The 20,646-nt window shown below is 46.3% G+C and overlaps 1 protein-coding gene across 2 annotated transcripts in view; it reads right to left on the bottom strand.

Annotated features, from left to right (window-relative positions):
• Positions 1 to 279: 279 nt before the first annotated feature.
• Positions 280 to 20,646, bottom strand: part of ZNF638 (zinc finger protein 638) — a 51,877-nt gene continuing 31,510 nt past the window's right edge. The window contains exons 13-26 of one of the 2 annotated variants that reach the window (XM_026689927.2): positions 19,351 to 19,482; positions 19,062 to 19,187; positions 17,966 to 18,007; positions 16,515 to 16,655; positions 15,481 to 15,606; positions 15,075 to 15,124; positions 9,989 to 11,282; positions 9,427 to 9,480; positions 7,595 to 8,741; positions 7,407 to 7,490; positions 5,369 to 5,638; positions 4,059 to 4,148; positions 3,016 to 3,134; positions 280 to 571 (exon numbers count right to left, since the gene is read on the bottom strand). In XM_026689927.2, the coding sequence (XP_026545712.2) occupies positions 503 to 571; positions 3,016 to 3,134; positions 4,059 to 4,148; positions 5,369 to 5,638; positions 7,407 to 7,490; positions 7,595 to 8,741; positions 9,427 to 9,480; positions 9,989 to 11,282; positions 15,075 to 15,124; positions 15,481 to 15,606; positions 16,515 to 16,655; positions 17,966 to 18,007; positions 19,062 to 19,187; positions 19,351 to 19,482 (3,744 nt within the window). In that variant the 3' untranslated portion in view covers positions 280 to 502. The remainder of the gene's footprint in view (positions 572 to 3,015; positions 3,135 to 4,058; positions 4,149 to 5,368; positions 5,639 to 7,406; positions 7,491 to 7,594; positions 8,742 to 9,426; positions 9,481 to 9,988; positions 11,283 to 15,074; positions 15,125 to 15,480; positions 15,607 to 16,514; positions 16,656 to 17,965; positions 18,008 to 19,061; positions 19,188 to 19,350; positions 19,483 to 20,646) is intronic. The other variant, XM_026689928.2, reaches the window with a different exon arrangement.

Below are 20,646 nucleotides of genomic sequence, written 5' to 3'. Positions count from 1 at the left end.
ATAAACTTCTGGCTCCCGTTTGGACATTTACATCTGGGGAAGTGGAAGCAATTTATCCTGGAGTTCTGCTGGCTAAGATAAGCTAGCATTTGATGCCGTGTTGTTGGGTGTGACCAATGTGCCAGCCATGACGACCAAATGCCAGACAACGCAGGCTTAATAAAACTGCTGAGCAGGAAACCCCATCAATTTGTCCCCGGCGGAAACTCACAGAACTTTATTCTGCAAAGAGCACAAGGGTGGCCATTTCTACCACTCGGAAGCAAAACCCCAATCTGCTGGTTCTACAGTAAGAATTTATTAGAGTACTTCCAACATTGTTGTGGAAGGAATCAAAATCACTACACAATTTTAATAGCCTGCTTCTTGAAGGAACAGAAGTGAATACGACATGAAAATCTTCAAAAGGAACCAAGGTTAAAAACAAAAAAAACAAGAACAGAACACAAAGAAGCAACTGGACCCTAAATAAAATTCTGCAGAGGCACTTCCCATCTTCGTATCACGTTAAACTCTCTTCTTCCGTACCTTCTTTTCCTTTCTGCTCTGCTGGGCTCTTGATTATGAATTTCTGAAAAGATGCACAAAAGGTTTGAAGTTGTTATGACAAATTATAAGAGGGTGAAGCGTTTATTGCCCGCCCCCTGCCCCCCAATGGCTAATCAGTTTTCCCGTTTTGAAAAACTCGTGTTTTTTTTTCCCTATCACTTTTCCAAGTGTGGCAACCAGGTCTATACACAAAACTTCAGTGGCTCTAAGGAAGGAGAATATTTGTAGCTCAGGACTGACAGGAGAGGTCCTGGGTGCTCTGAGCTTGGTAGTTTCCTTCCAGACGTTCCATGTTCCAACTAGGACACATCATCAGTGCCAGGAGTGGCGTTTGCAGGGGGGGAGGAGGAGGACAATGACTGTGGGGTCCTTGGAGCTCTCTGAGCTTGGTGGTTTCCTTGCAGACATTTCATTACCCAACTAAGACACATCATCAGTGCCAGAAAGGAAGGGGGTTTGCAGAGGAGGAAGGACTGTGAGGTCCTTGGTGCTCTGAGCTTGGTGGTTAACTTCCAGATGTTTCATGACCCAACTAGGACAGATCATCAGTGCCGGAAGGGGGTGAGGAGGAGGAGGAATTGTGGGGTCCCTGATGCTCTCCGAGCTTGGTTTCCTTGCAGACATTTCATGACTCAACTAAGAGACATCGTCAGTGCCAGAAGGGAGTGGGGTTTGCAGAGGAGGAAGAGGAGGAGGAAGGACTGTGGGGTCCTTGGTGCTCTCTCTGAGCTTGGTGGTTTCTTTGCAGACGTTTCATGAGCCAAACTAGGTAACATCATCAGTGCCAGAAGGAGTGTGGTTTGCAGTTAATTTATATTCTTGTGGCTTGCCTGGTCAATGTTGGTGGGGGCGGTCTTAAGAGATTCTCTGGTTGGTCTGTTTGCTTGTTAGCTTCTTCGGCAGTTTCCTGATTGGGGTATTATTTACTCGATTGTTGGTCTGATGTTAACCTGGGAGTTCATCTATGCCGACCTGACTGCTGGTCCACATTAACGGTGGCCTTATTCTCAGTCCCTTCTGCAAGGATTCCCAGAATGGAGCCTGCTTTTTCAAAAATACCACAGGGTCATCCTGCTCTGGCTGGAGAATTCTGGGAGTTGGAAGCCCGCAAGTCTTAAAGTTGCCAAGTTTGGGGACCCCTGCACTAGGGCATCAAAATCTTTTTCCTAGTAAGTCTACACAGCTTAGACCTCACCCACGGATGCCAAGGACAGGCCTTCTTCTTTTCCAAAACGATTCACGCACTTGAACCCCTGACCCAAACTGGGTCACTAGCGCTGACATTACCTAATTTGGCTATTGAAGCCAAGTTCAGAGAGCACCAAGGGCTGCTCATTGCAATTCTGAGCTGCAAATTATTCTCTCCTGTGTGTGGGGCGTGGTCTCTGCACACCCTCTGCAGCTCCCTTGCCCTCTGCCCACTTCGACGCTAGAGCGAGTTGGTTCTCCGATTAGTAAGGATTTGGGAAATGTTTTAAGAAGCAACCACTCGCAAGCTTCTGTTGATGTATAAGATTTAATAGCTGCCAGTTGCTGTAAGGCTGATGCAATATAAGGCTGATGCAATTGAAGATGAATTAGCATTGGTATTGCCTTTTTAAAGATTAAGTAGGGGTCCACAGAAGTCTTACCATTTTAAGAGGTGTTTATATAAGACTGACATTATAGAGGGCATGTTTTCTCTCCTTGTATCCTGTATCCATTGCAGAGTTCTCAGTGTAGAGTTAAGAAGATTGATTGCTTGTAAGGTATTTGCCTACCATGTATATTTCTGTATATGTCTTGTATATAAACCATTGTTAAATGTCTAAATCTCTGTGTGCTGTGTTTTGCTCCTGGGCTGACTCATAATAGTAGCCACGCTGCAAACACTCTGACAGCTTCTACAGTAGTTGTGAAAGGACCTGCAGTTCACCAGTTTAGAGAAGGCAGCAAGAAAGAAAACGAGGAAACTTCTGGTTGAATACATGGATGGGATAGGGGAATTACAGGTAGACCTTGACTTACAACACTTCATTTAGTGACTGTTCGAAGTTACAACAGCACTGAAAAAAGTGATTTAAAAGTGAAGCCAGATTTGCTTAACATCCCATGTTATTAGCTTCAGTGATTTGCTTTACAAATGTGGCAAGAAAAGTCGTAAAACGGGGCAGAATTCACTCAACACATTTCTCACTTAGCAACATAAATTTTGGGTTCAATTCATGGCCTTAATTCGAGGACTATCTGTAGTCAAGTTACTGGGATCCTTTGAACCTTCTCCTTGATCATCCCTACCACAAAGACCCCAGGAGAATCTTTTGTGCTGGGATCCCTGGAATGGGACCCACTGGGTTTTGGCCAGCGGCATTCTTCTCCAAGGCCACCACAGAAAAGACAGGATTTGCACTCGGTTGAAAACAGTGACCCTGCTCCTCAATTTCACCCGAGGGGGGAGGGCTCCTTGTCCAGATGGAAAAATGGTACCTCCATGTTCTGCTGGTGAAGCGGAGACTGGCAGTGGCTCTTCATAGATGCTTCGTCCACACAGAAGCAGGAGCAGATCTGACAAAAGTAGCCAGCTTTGGGGACAAGGAAATCGAAATCTAGAATGAAGACCCCAAAACAAAAAAAGTATATATTAACAAGGACCATTTCAGTTCATCCTTTCTTCTATCTATCTATCTATCTATCTATCTATCTATCTATCTATCTATCTATCTATCTATCTTCTTTCTTTCTTTGTCGCTTGTATCTTTACAATTTATATTGACTGTTTCCTAGTATGATTTCATTGCTTATTTGTACCCTATGACTATTATTGTTATACCTTATGATTCTTGACTCTTGATGAACGTACCTTTTCTTTTATATACACTGAGAGCATTTGCACTGACAAATTCCTTGTGTGTGCAACCACGCTTGGCCAATAAAGACTTCTATTCTATTCTATTCTATTCTATTCTATTCTATTCTATTCTATTCTGTTCTGTTCTGTTCTGTTCTGTTGTTCTGTTCTATCCTATCCTATCTCTCCCTAAGATAGATAGAGATAGAGAGTTCTCTCTCTCTCCCCCTCTCTGATAGACACAGAGAGTGATCATTATCTATCCATCCACTCCCCCATCCATCCATCCATCCAAGTTTATTTGCTTCCCATCTCACCACAAGGCTATCTAAACAGAGCAAGAAGTGTCTTGATGCTTACTTTTTATCACCTCCCTAATTTTTCTCCTTTTCAATTATCACTTCAATTATTTCCTGAACCAAGTAATACTGCACAGGGATACACCAAGCGTCATTATCTTTCTATTTTCGCTTCCTGGCCTCATAGCACACTAACTGCCTATGGCCTTTTTTTGGGAGGGGTGTGTGTGCACGCAGAAAACCAGCCCTTAACTGCTCAGACATCAGTACCCAGTTCAAAGTACAGCAAAGACCACCGAGCAGAGTTGAAGCCATTCTAGGCAAGCGACCTCCGCTGAACCCTGAAAGGTTTTCTTTTAGAATCTGCTGTCCCAAAGGCCTACCTTTTAGCTGGCTTGGAGTCTTCGACTTCTCTGAGGAATCTACTTTTCTCTGTTTATTTTCTGGTTCTTCACTTTTGGATTCCACGTGATCTACAACAACAACATTCGGATTAGCAAACATGGTAACTGACCCCATCGTGCCACATACATGGCTTGTAGCTGAAGAGTGGCTGCCCGTCCTCCCGCCCGCCTGTAGGAGATGACCAGGCTGAGCCCGAAGGAGGGGTCAAGCGGGTCATCAGTCTGGAGTCCCTTCGTGACCATAAGAGACCCAAGCCCAGCCCACCTTGACTTCCACTGACCCTTATCTACCACCAATCTGCCTTGACCGTTAATATTTCAGATTCTTGTAGAATGTTATCATGTAATAAATAAACCCGTTTTCATTTGAACCGCCCTGGCTCCTGATTTCCTATGCTTGACACCGCCTTTTACTTGCTTCTCCAACCTTCAGACTTATTTATTTCGTTTATTTATTTTAAAAAATTATATGGCTGTCCACTCAGAAAAAAATAAAAGCCCCAAATGCAATAATTAACAAAAACAATAAACCCCCATATCCCAATCAAGGGACTATCAACTCAGACAAATGAGTTAGCAGTAAAAACAAAACAAAAACAAAAAAACAGCCCAAGGAATCACCAAGGTCACCCCTATCAGAATGACAGGGCAGCCACTAGCATGCAAAATAAGAGCAAACCCAACAGCAATCAGTCAAACAAGCCACTTGATGGGCTCCCTCCCACTCCGGGTTCCCGTTGGCAGAACCTGGACTTTAGGGCTTTGCGAAAGAAGGCCCAGTCTAATCCCTCCGGAGACGATGTTCCACAGGGAGGGAGCCACCAGGGAGAAGGCCCTTCTCCTTGGTCCCACTAGATGGACCTTCTTAAGAGAGGGGACCTGTAACATCCCCTGCCTCCCCGCTCTGGTGGATGGGGGAGGATGTCACTGGGAAAGGAGGGTCCTTCAAATAACCTGGTCCCAGGCCATGTAGGGCTTTGATTGTGACAACAGGGCCTCGAACTGCACCTGGAGGCAAATTGGCAGCCAATGCAGCTCCTGCGGGAGAGGCAGGACACACAGGGACCCCTGGACCTGCACAAAACCACGCGGGCTGCTGCGTTTTGAAGCAACTGGAACTCCCGGATACTTTTCAAGGACAGCCCCAAGTAGAGTGAGTTGCAAGAGATGCTGCCCCGCTTGGGGAGATCATTCAGAGGAGACAGCGACGGCTGCAACCACGAGGGTAGAGCCACGATGGGGACAGGCACGTGCCAAGGTGCTCCTCTGCCTCTCCCTGGTTTTCCTACCTCTGCGAGGCTTTTCACAGGGCTGCGAAAGGGCAGCCTCGATGTCCTTTCCCAAGACGGTATCGGAGCTCAGCTCAGGATTCTGGGCAGCTGGTTTGGAAGCTGCCTGTGGTTCTCCAGCTGCCATGCCCTCTGTGGAAATCCCTGGGCTCGGGGATGGTGCCGCTCCAGCATCTCCCTTCCTCTCCTCCTCAGAAGTGGTGGCTGAGCTTCCTTCCACCTCCATTTCAGTGACTTCAGCCGCAGCATCCTCTCCGGGCCTCACTCCGTCTGTCATGACGGAAATCTCATTAGATTTGGGTGTTATATTTAAAGTGTTTATACAGCCACCCGTCTTTCAACCAACTCTATGCGGCTCCCAACCCAAAACCATATGAAATCTCTTTGGAAGAAGGTATCTGTAGCTTGGGGCTGAGTCCAGCAGAAACCCCAAGCCAAAGACCTGGTCAGTATGGGGCAGTGCCACTCCATCCATTTCTTCCTGCCAGGGTTCAGCCGAAGCCTGTTGTCCCTCATCCAGGCCCTCAAAGCCTCCAGGGCTTCACTGGATTTGTCCAGCTAAAATCTGGAATGGCCAAAACCTTTGTTTCCGCTGAACCGTGACAATTCCAAAATGGATTTGGCTGAAGTTCGGGACATGACATTTTGTTTATCTTCCTTTTTTCTGTTTTCAATCATGTGCAAATAAAGAGGACGCTTCGGAGCTTTCCAAGTGTTGGTTCTCTATTAGTTTCTCTTAACTGAGGTATTACAGGTAGTTCTCAGCTTAGGGCTGCAATTGAGGCCAAAATTTCTGTTGCTAAGCGAAACATTTTTTGAGTTTTGCCCCATTTTACGACCTTTCTTGCCAGAGTTGTTAAGTGAATCACAAGTTAAGTCAGTCACATGGTTGTTAAGTGAATCGGGCTCCCCATTGACTTGGCTTGTCAGAAGGTCGCAAAAGGGGATCAGGTCGTACGAGTCAGTTGCTGAGGGTCTGAATTTTCATCACGTGACCATGGGAGATGCTGCAAGGGTCGTAAGTGTGAAGAACAATTATAGGTCACTTTTTTCAGTGCCATCGTAACTCCAAACAGTCACTAAATGAACTGTTGTAAGGACCACCTGTATACAATGGGAGGAGGCAGGATCTTCTATTTGAGCCATCAACCAATCCCAGTAAGGCACATCCCAGCTAGACAGCCTTTTTCACAGAGTCCAATTCCTACCCACCCACCCACCCCCAAAAAAGGGGGGGGGGCAATGTTTCTTTACAGTAGCAATAGCCCTTAGATTTATATACCGCTTCACAGTGCTTTAGAGCCCTCTGCCTCCTGCCCCCGACAATCTGGGTCATTTTACCGACCTCGGAAGGAGGGAAGGCTCAGTCAACCTTGAGCTGGTCAGGATCGAACTGCTAGCAGATGGCAGAATTAGCCTGCACTGCTGCATTCTAACCACTTTGCCACCATGGCTCTATGTCTGTCTGTCTGCCTGCCTGCCTAACTAATCTATCTATAGCCACATTACTAATATTATATACTGCTTCACAATGCTTTACAGCCCCTCTCTAAGGGGTTTAGTCAACCTCTTGCCCCCAACAATCTGGGTCCTCATTTTACCCACCTTGGAAGGATGGAAGGCTGAGTCAACTGCTGGCTGTGGGTAGACAGCCTGCAATGCTGCATTCTAACCCCTGTGCCACCACGGTTCTAAATCTGTCCCTGCCTACCTACCAATCTACCTGCCTACATACATACATACCTGCGTACTTAAATAATCTATCTAATCTATCATCTCTCTATATCAATAGCCATTAGATTTATATACCGCTTTACAGTGCTTCACAGCCCTCTCTAAGCGGTTTACAGAGTCAGCCTTTTGCCCCCAACAATCTGGGTCCTCATTTTTACCCACCTTTGAAGGATGGAAGGCTGAGTCAAACTTGAGCCGCTCAGAATTGAACTCCTGACACTGGGGCAGAGTTATTGCCTGCAATCCTGCATTCTAACCCCCGTGCCACCAGGGCTCTTTTGCCCCCGGAAGTTCCTTCTCTCACCTGCACCCTTACCAAGCGATTGGTCGTCCTCCTGGGAATCGCTTCCCTTGCTGCAAGGCTGCTCCTTCTGGCTCGCATCTGGCTCTGTGGAGAGAAGGGGCACCTTTAGGTTTTTGGCCTGCTCCTCACCGAGCTTTCGCTGCTTCTTGGAGGGCCTTCTCCACCCCGAAGGCCGATCTGCTTCTTACCTTTCCGCAGCTGCTTGCAACCCGAGTCAGACTCAGTTACTGTGTCTGTGTGCTCCACGTCTTTTCCTTCCTCCTTTTCTTTACACTCTAGCTCCGTCTTCTCCCTATCTAGGTCTACCTCCTCCCCCACGGGGTTCTCATTTTCAGGACCCCCCAGCTGGGCTGAAGATGCTTCACCCTCCAGAGGTTCACCCCGAACGCTTTTCCTCCGTTCTGGCGGGGGGTTGACTGGAATTTTAAAGGTGTCTGGTTCCGCAGAAGACTGGATCTTCTCGTTGGCTTTTTCCCCCGGTGCTGTTTTGATCGCTCCTTCCAAATTTCGGCTGGTGGACGTGCCGGGTTTTTCTTCCTCCTCCTCTTCGCTGCCCACCTCGTCGACAGTGACAAAGCTAAACTCTTCCTTCAGGCGGTTGAAGTCTTCCAGGAAATCTTCGTCGTCTTCGTTCACTTCGTCTAACGTCATCAAGGGCTGGTCGTCGCTGTCTTCGTGAATCTCGTCCACCGTGACTAAAACGCTGGGATCCTCTGGGATCTGGGAAGAGAGAAAATCCCCGGCGTCTTCAACCCCTCCTTTCTCATCTTCCTTGCCTCTCAGCATCTCCTCCTCCTTGAAGTGGGAGAGCTGGTTCAAGGGAAGCTCCTCCACCTCTCCGATCTCATCCACCGTCACTAAACGCTCCGTTTTCAGATCCGGCTCGCTCTCCCCTGAAGTAAAAGGTCCCTTGGCCGTCGCCTGGAGAGTGACGTCTTCTTGCTCGGAGATCTCGTCCAAAGTGACCAGCGACTGTGGATCTTTCATATCTTCGTTGATCAGCTCTTCCTCTTCGTTGACTTCGTCGACCGTGACCAGTCCCTGAGCGTCATCAGTCATGGCTTCCAAGCTCAGAAGGTCCGCTTGGCCCATCCCACCTTCGTCTTCCCCAATTTCATCCAAGGTCACGAAGGAGACCTCGCTCTCGGCTGTGGGGCCGTCCGGCCCCTTGCCTTTCTTCTTCTTGGAGGTTGGTTCGCAGGGAAGGTTTTTCTTGGGGGGGTCCTTCCTTTTGCCCCTTACAGGGTTCTTCCTAGGCTGAGGGGCCTCCGCTTCGTCAACAACTTCATCCATGGTCACAAACTCATCCAAATTAAATGGAAAAAGCTCCTCATCCTAGAAAAAGGGAGAAAGAAAAAACAACAACACCCCCACCTGGTTTTACACCAATCGATTTGTAAATGACGTAAAGGCACACGCGTCATTGTGGCAGGTATCAGGAAAAAAAAGAAAGCATGCAGGCAACACAAGAGTCAGAGGATGCTTTAGAACAGGAGCGGGCGAGTATCAGGACTTTACAACCTGTGGACTTCAACTCCCATAATTCCACAGGGTGCAGAGTTGCCATACCTGCCCATCCTTGCTTTAGAGGGCAATCTGGAATGAAGGAGATCTTTCATAGGTTCAAAGAAGCAGAAAAGCAGCTGGCTTGCCTTTTTGGAGTCAATTTCTGTATCTATGTACCTACCTATCTATATACACACATACACACACACACACCCCCCTAAGTCTCTTCCACCAACTGCAACAATTCACTTTTCAGCAAAAAATATTTTCCCTAGAAACGGTTAACAGTGAAGTTAAAGGAAGAAGGCTCATTAAAGTATTAGGGCTGGGTAAAAATCTGGATTCAGTTTGGGGAAAAGTTTAGGCACAAAGTCAGTAACTCCTTAAAAAAAAGACGGCCAAGAGTCGAAGTCCACCAGTCTTAAAGATGTGAAGTTGGGAGTCCCCCAGCCTCAAGTCTTCCCCGTGTACCATCCTCCTGGGTTACAGGAACCTTGTTAATTGGCTGGCTTACCTCTTTGGCTTTAGGGCTGCTTTTAGAACTTCTGGTATTCCTCTCAGCAGACACCTGGGGAGGAGAAGTGGGAAGATGGTGAGCAAGGAAGACAGCGGCCTCGTAAGCGCAATTAATCCTCAAAGAAGCGGCATTCTTAACACGCTACAAGTTGAGACTGTGCCAATTGTTTTTAAGACCCGAGTATTCAGCGCACCAGTGATTTTTATGGGTAACTTATCTGACTTCAGGATCGAGTCTACGCAAAAGCAGCCGGGATGCCGTACGAGATGCCGCACCTCACAACGGGAGAATCTCAGGAGCCGCCAATGGAAGGAAACGAACACTGTGTGTCCGTTTGGAAATTTGCATCGCGAAGAGCCGGCTCTTTCCTCCCTTCCGCCAAACGCATCCAGGTTAAGCCGCTTCCAGACGCACCTCCCAACCGATGCTGCGTGGCACCGAACCGGTTTGGTGGCACCGAGTGCAGCAGCCGCGTACAGGGAGGGGACGGGGACTCGCTCAAGGACTGGAAGAAGCCTCAAGGTTAGGGACCAAGCCAGTGCTTTAATCCCCTCCTCACCTTATTGCCGCCGGTATCCCGCTTGAGGTTGGAAGGTCTACTGTCTTGCTCTCGGCTCTGCTTTGGACTCCCCTTGGTCTCCGCCGGGGGGTCCTTGTCTTGCTGCGAGGAGCTCTTCCCACCGCCTAACACAACTACCGCCAGCGAACTCATGTTTAGCTTAGACTTGGCGCTATCTGGGATGTTGGACCGGCCGTTTGCAGGCCTTTGCTGACTCGTCGGTTTCGGCACCGGTGTCTTCGCAGCCACTCCTTGGCTCTTGCTGGCTGGCTTCTTCTCTTTCCTTCGAGCCGAAGCTCTTGTCTTGGGTGGGTTCAAAGCCTTCGGGACAGGAGCGACCTGTGCACTGGCTGCAGTCTCTGCCTCCAGCGCGCTTGCTTTGCAGGATTCCCCGGCTTCGGCTTGTCCCAGCCCTTTACCCTGTAGTGTCTTCAGCACAATTTCCTCGGGGTTCTGTGCCTTGGCGTTCTTTTCTGGGGTCCCTTCCAGTTTGACTTCTTTGGTGCTTGAGACCAAGTCTTTTGGAAGCTTCTCCAGGATCACCTCAACCCTGGCCATCTGCAGACGAGGCTTTTCCTTTACATTTGCCTTCGTTTCCACCGCTGCTGGCTTGGCTGCTACCTCCGCACTCGCTTGAGAGGTGGCAGAGGGGCCCTCCAAGTCTTCTTCCATCTTCACCTGAACCCTGGGAGCCGGTGTCTCTGCTAAGCCTACGGTGGTTTCAGCATTATCTGCTTCCAGGGAGGCCAACCTGTTACTGGACAGAGTGTCAGTACTTGGCATTTCCTGCAGGGCAGCTTCTGTAGAGCCCGGCCCTAAGCCTGCCCTTTTCTCTTCTTCCGTGGCTGAGGCCGAGGGGGTTTCTTCTTTTGGGGCACTGTGAAATTCTTCTTTCCCAGGAGCTTTTTCTTCCTTTGCCTTCTCTCCGTCAGGCGGAGAGGCCTTTCTCGGCAATTCCTGGCCAGAATGATCAGCCTTTTTTTCTTCCTTTTTCAGAGCGGAGGACAAAGCGGAGGCTCCTTTGGGTTTCGTGTCTGAAGACTCGAAATCCTGGCCTGCGCTTGGCGCTCCAAGCCCAAAGTCTTTTTTTAACGCTTCCGAGTCTTCTCCCAAGTCTTCGGTCTTCAGGGGCTGCGAAGCTGCTTCCCCTACCATCTTCTCGCTACCCAAGTGCTCAGTCTCTGTGTCTGGAATAGCATCCGAATTGGAACCGTGGTCTTCCGTGGCCTCCGTGGGAGGAACAGCAGATGGGGCCACCACTCCTGATCCTTCGGGAATTGTTTTCAAGTCAGGGCTAAATGTATTTAAAAAAACAGAACAAATCAAGCTATGTTGAGAACGCCACAGTTATCAATTACCTCTTGATGCCAATGGCTGGGATCTCCTGAAGCAGTAATGGCTTAGGATGGGGAGATCTAACTTATTCTACTAACCTCGGTTTAAGCGTGTGTGAACGCTTCTAACTTAGCTACCCTTATGGCAGGCAACCCTAAAGGAGTCCTTCGAAGCTCACTACACAGATGCCCTGTTGACCCCAGAGCTGAGAAGATTAGAACTTAAGGGAAGGGAAAGGAAAAAAAATCATACAACTACAGAGAACTTGTGCTTGGGTTGTGAATGAGTTATTTCAACTGAGAACAGAAATGTTAATAGTTTGTCCAGAGGACCAGCAGGCTGCCTGTCCCTAAGCAGCCAAAATGAGTGAGGACACTTCCACGGGGAACGGAAATATCCACATGCAAAAGGTTAACCTTGAGGGGATCCCAAGTGCCTAACAGCTCCCAAGGAAAACTGAATTATAAGACAAATGTATGGGATAATACTACAGAGGAACATTTTCAAAAATATAAGCAGTTTCAACAGCCTTGGCTGAGAGTCTGTTTTGTTTATTCGCTTTCCAACTATTTTCATTTTCTCTGAAAATCTCCAAGGAGATCTTCCATTCCTCCACCCCCCACTTTGGGACAATCATCTGCCATTATCTTATCGTTCCAAGGGGAGTGTAGATTATTTAGAAAAGGGGGCTGGAGTCTCAATATCACTACAATAGATGACAAGACCTCGAAATTGGATCATGGACAGGAATTGTCATTTGTAGGGTCGGCACAAGAAACACAAACCACGCAGAATAGAAGACAGCTGTGCAAAAAAAAAAAAAAAAAAAAACAAAACACCACCCCCCCCAAACCCTCAGTTGTCCTCAGAATCGGTAAGAGAAGCAGGCATGAATGGATTGCAAACTTCATAGGCCTTTTGTCATCACGGGAAAGGTTCTTGTGATCTTCTGCAAAAAATGATAAGAGGGCAGAATCCTGCAAAAACAGGGCCAATTTTGGAAGATCAACGTTTGGTCACTAACACAGACTGCAAAACTCTGCCCTTTCAAAAGAGGTCTGGCTTTTCCAGCAGCCAGCAAAGAAGATGGAGTAAAAAGGAGAAGTCAGGCTGTCTTCGTTCTGGATGAGATTCCAAAGTCGAATCAAAATCTCTTCGGCCTTTGGAGCTGTGATCCTCCATTCAACGCTACTAATATTATAGGCATATTGTTCAATCCTGAGAGATTCCCTTCCCAAACTAGTATCTTACATAATATAGTTGGAAAGGGACTGCAAAGTACGAATTAATGATAAATAGCAGTCCTGCAAAAGCAGGTTTCTAAACCAAAGATTTCCAAGGATGAGTGTAAAATCCCTCCCCCCCCTTTTTTTTTTTTGCTTTTCACCAATAAAGCAAATTACGCTGAATTTCTTTTCTGCTGGGAAAGGGCTGAAGAAGCTGTTCAAGGCCATTCAATCTCCTTAACCAAGGAGGGTTATTATTCATAAGCCACCTACCGAGAATATTTCAAATAGCTTTCGAGGAATATAGGGATTGGACATAATTCGCTTGGAAGCAGAAGAATGCTATTTTAAGTCAAGAAAAAACAATTTGGTGGTTTGGATGCCTCACAAATCCAAAATCATTTAATAAAGCAAAGTATAACAAAACTAAGATGCATAAGCAATAAAGGAAATATGTTGAAGAGATATGGAAAAATCGGGAAATAAAAATAAAAGTTGCAGGAAGTTCCTCTTGATTTCAGGAAGTGTTAAAGAGTTTATTCCGCAGTCATGTTCTGACACTAAGGCAGCCCCTCTCTTTGGACTATTGAGGAACTGAATGAAAAGGACAATCCAGAGAGCAATGAAAGGCCAAGCTGTTTAGAAGTCAAAGGGCAGCATCCAACTGAACAGAATAAGAGGGTTGGAAGGGACCTTGAGGTCTTCTAGTCCAACCCCCCCCCCCCTTGCTCAAGCAGGAGACCCTCTACCATTTCAGACAAGTGGCTGTCCCAGTCTCTTCTTAAAAGCCTCCAGTTCTTCTTCTCCACTTCCGCGTTCGGTTATTTTGTTCTGCTTTCTTTTTGGGATTCGGGGGGTGAGGGAAGGAAATTTGCTGGAAAAATGTCAAGAGAGATGGGACAGAAAAAAATATTCAGGACAGCTGCCCTCATCAAGAAGAGAACCTGCTCACATTTGCATCACCCATTGTAATTGCTGGCAAATGCTGGAAAGCTTTCATCAAGCGTGCCTGATTGACTGCAAAGCCATAAATATGGTTCTCTGAGGTTTCCCAAAACACCATTGATAAGAACAAGGCAAAAAAAAATATTAAGCTTTCTTTCTGCTTTCCATAGCTTCAAAGAGTTTCTTGCTTTCATCTCTCATCAGTGTCAGAAGCACCATTTACAACAGGGTGCCCAACCTCAGCAACTTAGCAAAGCTGGCTGGGGAATTCTGGCAGTTGAAGTCCACAGGTCTTCAAGTTGCCAAGGTTGGACACCCCTGCTTTATAAGCGAACACGAAGGTTCTTCCATTTTAAATTGAAATGCCTGTAGAAAAAAAGTTTAGAAAGTAACAGCCTTGAGTACCTAATAGCCATACTGTTCCCTCCCTTTGACAGAACAGGCAGGAAAAGACAATAAAACATGAAGCTGTTTATGAAGAGCCACCATGGATGTAGCTGCCCCCCGGTTTAACCCAGAAATTCAAACATTTTTTGATGGGAAATACAAAGACCCAACTTTTACAGAAAAAGAGACCACCGTGCTCTCCACAGGCAACGTGCAGTGACCATCAACAACTCAAGAGGCTGGATGTGCAGAAGTACTCTAAAAACAATATTTTATTAGTTGTAGTAAAATAAAATACACAGAACCTGCTCCAAGTCTACATCATTATATAGTTAGCGAACACTACAGATATCGTTTCAAAGGTTCTGGTTGCCTGAAGTACATTTATTTTAAATGTGTATCTACAATGTATAGAGATAGGCAAATTATATTTATGTATCTAGAGTAAGCTAGGAAAGAGATGGGTTTGGGGTTACAAAAGACATTTTGAAAGGAAAATGTCCCTTTATTGTGCATTAAAATATCTTTGTCCCCTTACTGGTCTATTTATAAATATATAAATTAAGTCCCAATGCGACTATTTGAACTTTGTGTTACCTCTCCATGGTTTGTAGTGTTTCAACCTCTGAATGCAATTTAGCAGTTTGTTTGCAGAATTTAGAGGGTTGCAGCCCAGGCTGTGATCTCCTGGGCTGAATTCAAATGGCTTGATAAAGTCACATATCCCAGGTCCCAAGTCAACCAACTTAAAAAAACAAATCGCGTTAGCGGAAGGTGTGATAGGGCACTAGGATTTAAAAAGCACCGGCATTCAAAAAATGTAGGTCGGATACCCACAACAACAGGTGATGGTGTCACTTCTCAGGCTCACCTGTGTCCCAGGAAAAAAGACAACTGAAACGGACACATAGAACTACTTGCATGCATTGAAAAACCCATTTATTCTTTCAACTGCTGTAGATTCATGCCAGGTCCAGAATGAGGCAAAGGAATAAGGGAAGTGGAGGGGATCGGTTCTAAAAAGCCAGAATTCAAGGCTTAGCACAAAAAGGAAAATAAATGAGACTTCTGTTTGTTTTATTCAATCATCATTTAAATCTCTCCCATCCCTATCCCCATCCCCACACCTACCCATCCCCCCCTCTCTCACACACACAAATACACGCACACTTTGGATATCAATGAAAAAATACCTCTCTTGGCCTGCTTCTTGCTTTTTCGTTTCTTTTTTTACAGCATCAGCCTGTTAAAAAAAAGTTCAGCTTTTTGATATGCAAGAAACAGTATAACAACGCGACTGCCTAATTGGAAAAAGCTGGAAAACCACTGTACATCGGTTAACAAATCCTGGTTATAAATTCTGCAAGCTACATTCCATTCTACCTTCTCACTTGCAACCCTGCCCAGACGGCAAATTTCCAGCCAGCTGTTCCTCAACCATCCTTCACGTGGCAACAAGAACAAAACACCTAACACCTATACACCAACACGTTGACATTAAAAATTACAAACGTTCTCTGTATTCAGAGCCATCCTGAATGGGTAGGGCTGCAAAACTAATCCGAGATAAAGAGGCTAAAATAGATGAAGATGACTTACAGCTGTAGGTTCTATTCTGGGCGAGCGTGAGATGGTCAATTCCACTTCTCCCAAACTGTAAGGATACTTTTTTAAGAAGCGACACATGGACGCCGCGGACTCGGCACTGTTCAGCTGGAAAATGGCCTTCAAAATTCAAAGGGGCAGAAAATCAACACAGAAGGACCTGAACTTGTAGCAAAGGCTGCATTTCTCCCAAGGGAATCTTGAAGGGGGCAGCAGCCTTCCCCATCAGCCCCTGGAAAGGAAGGCTTTGTGTGGGCCTGATACGGCTCTTATAAAGACCAGCGCAGTTTTTCCAACTCTTTTAAAAAGTTTTTAAATACAACCTGACGAGGAGCATTCCTTGAAGCTGAGGGAGTTAGTCTTCGACTTACAACCATTCATTTAGTGACCGTTTGAAGTCGTAACAACACTGAAAAAAGTGGCTTATGACCCCCCTTTTCACACTTACGATGATTGTTAGCTTCCTCGGGGGTCAGGTGATCAAAATGTGGACGCTTGTATTTATGGTGGTGACAGTGTCCTGGGGGGGGGGGGGGGTCGTGTGATCTCCTTTTGAAAAGCAAAGTCCACAGGAGAAGCCAGATTCACTTCACAACCGTGGGGCTAACTTAACAACTGCAGTGATTTGCTTTACAACCGTGGCAAGAAAGGTCGTAAAATGGGGCAAACCTCACTTAACAACTTGTCTTGCTTAGCAGCAATGGAAATTGTGGGCTTAATTCAGATTGTTATGAAGTTAGGCTATTGTGTAAGGGCGAGCTCTGCGATTGCCAGGCACAAAAGAGCCGGCCGGTGCATATTTGTTGCTAAGAGCCCTTGTACACTGGAAATCTTCTCAACTCATGGTTGGTGCCTGCTTGGAGTCAGATACGTGTCAATGGAATTGGAGGGGGTGGGGGTTGGACTTAAGACTGCTTATGGCTACGTAGGATTCTAGGCTGACTCCCCTCTTCACTCCGCCTCTCGTGGGTTCTGCCACCCTTTCTCCTACAGATATTGGGCTCTGCCTTGTAGAAAGGAAGGGTCACCTTGTTCTTATTGGTTATCACCATGTAATGATCCACTCGTCCAAAGCGAAGGCCAACGCAAAGGATTTCAAGCTCGGAGTAGCCCTCATCTGGCAGGTTGCCCAGATGCACAAACTGGGTGTACAGCGTCTCCGTGTTCACCTGGTGCAAAGGAAAGGCAAGTACACGAAGTGGGCAGGGGGTCCTTAATGCGACTCAATTGATCTTTTCAAAGGCTCCATCCTCAGAATATAATCAACAGCCCAACTCTTTCCCACCTCCCTTGGTAGCACATGGCTCAATGGGAATGTGCTGCGTCTCTCTTTTCCGTGACTGAAGACGTTATTGGCGATCATCACAAAATTATTTTTGGAAGTCGTACCGAGACAGAAGACTCTCTACACCAGTGGCCCCCAACCTTTTTTGTGCCACGGCCCGGTACCGGCATCACAAAATGATCCGCGGCCCGGTAACGGCATCAGCACGCATGACAAGGCAAGGCGAGCCGAGCGACTGGCCAGCCAGCCGTCCCCCGCTTCTCCCCGCCACCTTCAACGCCTCCTTTGTACCTTTGTCGATGGGCTTTGGGACGGTCGCTTGGCTCGCCTTGCCTTGGGTGCTGAAAGAATCCTCGCACCTTAGTTTTGTTTGAAGCCGCCCCCCCTTCAATGAAACTAAGGCGCAAGGATTCCTTCAGGACCCAAACGCCGCTTTCCAACCGGAAAAGCTCACCCGGAAGCACTTTCTCATCAAAACAAGATGGCGGCACCCAGCAAACCGGCGGCCCGGTAGAAAATGTTCCACGGACCGGTACCGGTCCAGGGCCCGGTGGTTGGGGACCCCTGCTCTACACTACACTGCCCACCATAAATTGGTATGCTAGATTTCCTACTGCCTGTATTCTCAAAATGCAACATTCTTGGACAATTACATTTTTAATCGATACTTTCCAAACACATGATGTCAACTCATAAAATATTTCTATGGTCTTTTTAGAGATGCCAACAGAAAGGGAGGAGGGAAAGGGGTTTGAAAGAGCAGTGCGGCAGCTTGGAAATCAAAAGTGCATTCCATAAATAGTTTTTCAAAGATAAGTCACTAGGTGACCGAAGTTTCTGTTGGGCAAATATCTAACTGGAGAACATGATGATTCTTTGCTGTGGATGTGTCTCATTGCAGGATATGAATTATGATCAAGGGTGACAGTGAATGATGTGTCTCAGAGTCGGCTACACCCAGGCAGTGCCGGACATGTTAACTCCCAATAAATCCTTTGGAAGTTTTGGAAGTTTAGCTCGAGACTCATGATTTAATTGGTGGTAACTGCACTCTTCACAGGAGATGAACTATTTCATAGTCATCGCTCCCCCCAAAAAAAAAGAATCTGTTTTGCTATTTTTGTAACCCCTTTCTCTACCCCAAGGGCCCAGACTGAGTATCAACAATGTATTAAGGAACACCTTGTTACTTACGCTTGAATTTGCGTCTTTAATCATCGCAGTAAATATAACTTCCTAAAAAGAAAGGGTCAAGAAAATTTAGGCAATTAGAAGACGGCGTTTATCAATTTACAAACTCTCACTTAATCACCCATCTTCTGCTGGCAATCTCCTTAATTTGTCAACTTCCGGGTCCAATTCAGAGTGCTGGCTGTCACCTTCAATGCCCTACCTGACCTGGAACTAGGTTCTTTAAAGCAGGGGTCTCCAACCTTGGCAACTTTAAGACCTGTGGACTTCAACTCCCAGAATTCCTCAGCCAGCTTTGAAGTCAACAGGTCTTAAGAGTTGCCAAGGTTGGAGACCCCTGCTTTAAAGGACCCTCTTTTTCCAGTGACATCCACCTGGCCCACCAGAGTGGGGAGGCAGGAGACGTTACAAGTCCCCTCTCTTAAGAAAGCTCATCTGCTGAGACCAAGAAGGGCCTTCCCTGTGGTGGCTCCCGCCTTGTAGAACATCATCCCTGCAGAGGTAAAATTGGCTCCTACTTCGACACTTTTTCCTAAGACCCTGAAGATGTGGTTCTGCCAAAGGGCTTGGGGACCCCAGGCTGATACAGAGCCCAACAAGTGGCTCATTTAATTGTTGTCATCAGAGAGGTGTGGGAGAGTATTTTTAAAAAAATTGATCTTCTATTGGGCTTTCCTGTAAGTTGCCCAAAGTTACTGAGAGTGAGTTAGTTGGCCGTATAAATTTTCTTAGATACCCTTTTCCATACTTTTCCCTCTAACTCACCTTCCCATTTTCCTGGGACATATGCTACTCCCCAAGAATACCACAATGTACAACTGTTGAAAGCTGCCCCGAAGCCTTAGTGGACACTTAGGAGCTACCAAACAATTCTGTCCTCTTCAGTTGTTGCAATTCACTAAATCTAACTAGATATTAAGGAACAATGATGGAGTTTGGTAACAAAGAACCTTCTAGTTCCGCCTTCCCCTACCTAGTATTCTAATGATATAAATCATTAGCCACTTTTTGTTTAATTTATTCTTCAACAACCATTTAAGAACAGTCGCCTTGTGGCAAGATGGCTGGCAAATAAATTTAATAAATAAAATTTACTGACCTCATTTAGATCCTTCAGCTCAGGGACCAGAGAAATGCAGAGCTGGTTCCTTTCCACCCACATTGGGAAGCAGGTATAAAATTTCACCATGGAATCAGCAGATTTACGACTTATTTCGACATATGCCTTAAAAAAAAACCTTTTATCAATGACCTGAAACCAAATGACTTCTTTGTTCCAACTGTTGGCACTGGGTGGAAAAATTAATCATTTTCAAACATTAATTAATAAAGAATGAACAAATATATATATTTTCCCTCTTCTAACCCCTGTACAGATTGTTCAATACCTTCTTATGTGAAGACACAATTAAAATGTCTTTAACTTTCCCAAAGGGCTTGGTTAAGTTTCGGATCTCCTCCAGACTGAGCCCGGTCTCAGGGAAACTGGAAATCATCACGACACACATCTCTTCAGGATCCTGGAAAAATAGAAATGGAAAATCAGAATCTTTACTGGGAAAGCTGAATATTCTCCTGCCATTTCCTCCTTCCCACATTCAGGACCCACGAGGAACCCCTTGGTCTGTCCTTGGAAACTCCTCTGTTGTCTTGAGCAGCGAGATGGGAGACCAATAAATCTGATAATTAGTTTTTTAAAAGGCCAGCCTTCCTTCTCCTGCTCTTTTTGGCCCAGCAGGGAGTGTTGAGGCTTCTCTCTCCTGGAAAAGGGAAAACCTGGCATGGAGGCAAGTAGAATAAATCCCCTCCTCCAGCCTTTCTCGCTTCAAGAATTCAACCTCAAAATCTGAATCAGAAATTCAGAAAATAACCCTATGCAATATTTCCTCTTCTGGAATGAGACATTTTAAAAAGAACTTGCAGTAGTATGAGAAGTTCTTAAAGAGGAATATATACAGGTAGTCCTCAACTTACAATGATTCATTTAGTGACAGTTCAAAGTTGCAACAGAAACAGAAATGAGGGACTTATGACTAGTTTGTATATTTATGACTGATGCGGCGCATCCCCCACGGTGTCATGCCCGTCAGAATCTGATTCGGAGGGAGGCCAAACAGCTGAGAGGGAGTGGGAGTGTGGCTGTGGGAGAAACTGGGGAAGGGCAAAGTCCATCTGGGCAGAGCAGGGGAGAGGTATAACAAGGGAGAGGGAATTCAGAGGAAGACCCAGGCCCACCCCTTCTTCATCCTAGGGCACGCAGGGAGGAACGGAGAAGGGAGCAACGTGAGTTGTGTGGCTTACAGGGGAGGAAAGGGCCCTGATTCCCTTCATTAGCTGGAGCTGGGGACAGAGTGTTTAAAAAGGGAAGCTGCACACAGCAACTGGTTGGGAGCAAACTGTGAATTTATCTGGTCTCCTCTGGCTTATCTGTATTCCTGGCGTCTTTCCGACCGTGTGAGTTTTGCCATGCTTTCAAGTCTGAAATTCCTTCTCCTGCCCTGTCAAGTTAATTACTGCAGCTTGGTTTATTTGGATTTTTAGTTACAGTCTGTATGTATCTTGTTTTGGACCGGATTTTCTCTAGTTAAAGGCTGTTCCTGGGAGTTTTTCCTCCAGCCGAAGATAACCTGGACATTGGGGGCAAAGTTGGAGATTATAAAGGGACTCTTCTTGCTTATGTGACT

The sequence above is a fragment of the Notechis scutatus genome, chromosome 4 (genome assembly GCF_049901735.1).
Source record: "Notechis scutatus isolate UNSWTSFEM ecotype Mainland chromosome 4, rNotScu1.2, whole genome shotgun sequence".
Taxonomy (NCBI): Eukaryota; Metazoa; Chordata; class Lepidosauria; order Squamata; family Elapidae; genus Notechis; species Notechis scutatus.
The sequence above is the reverse complement of the archived record's forward strand: the minus strand, read 5'-3'. Positions and strand labels throughout refer to the sequence as shown.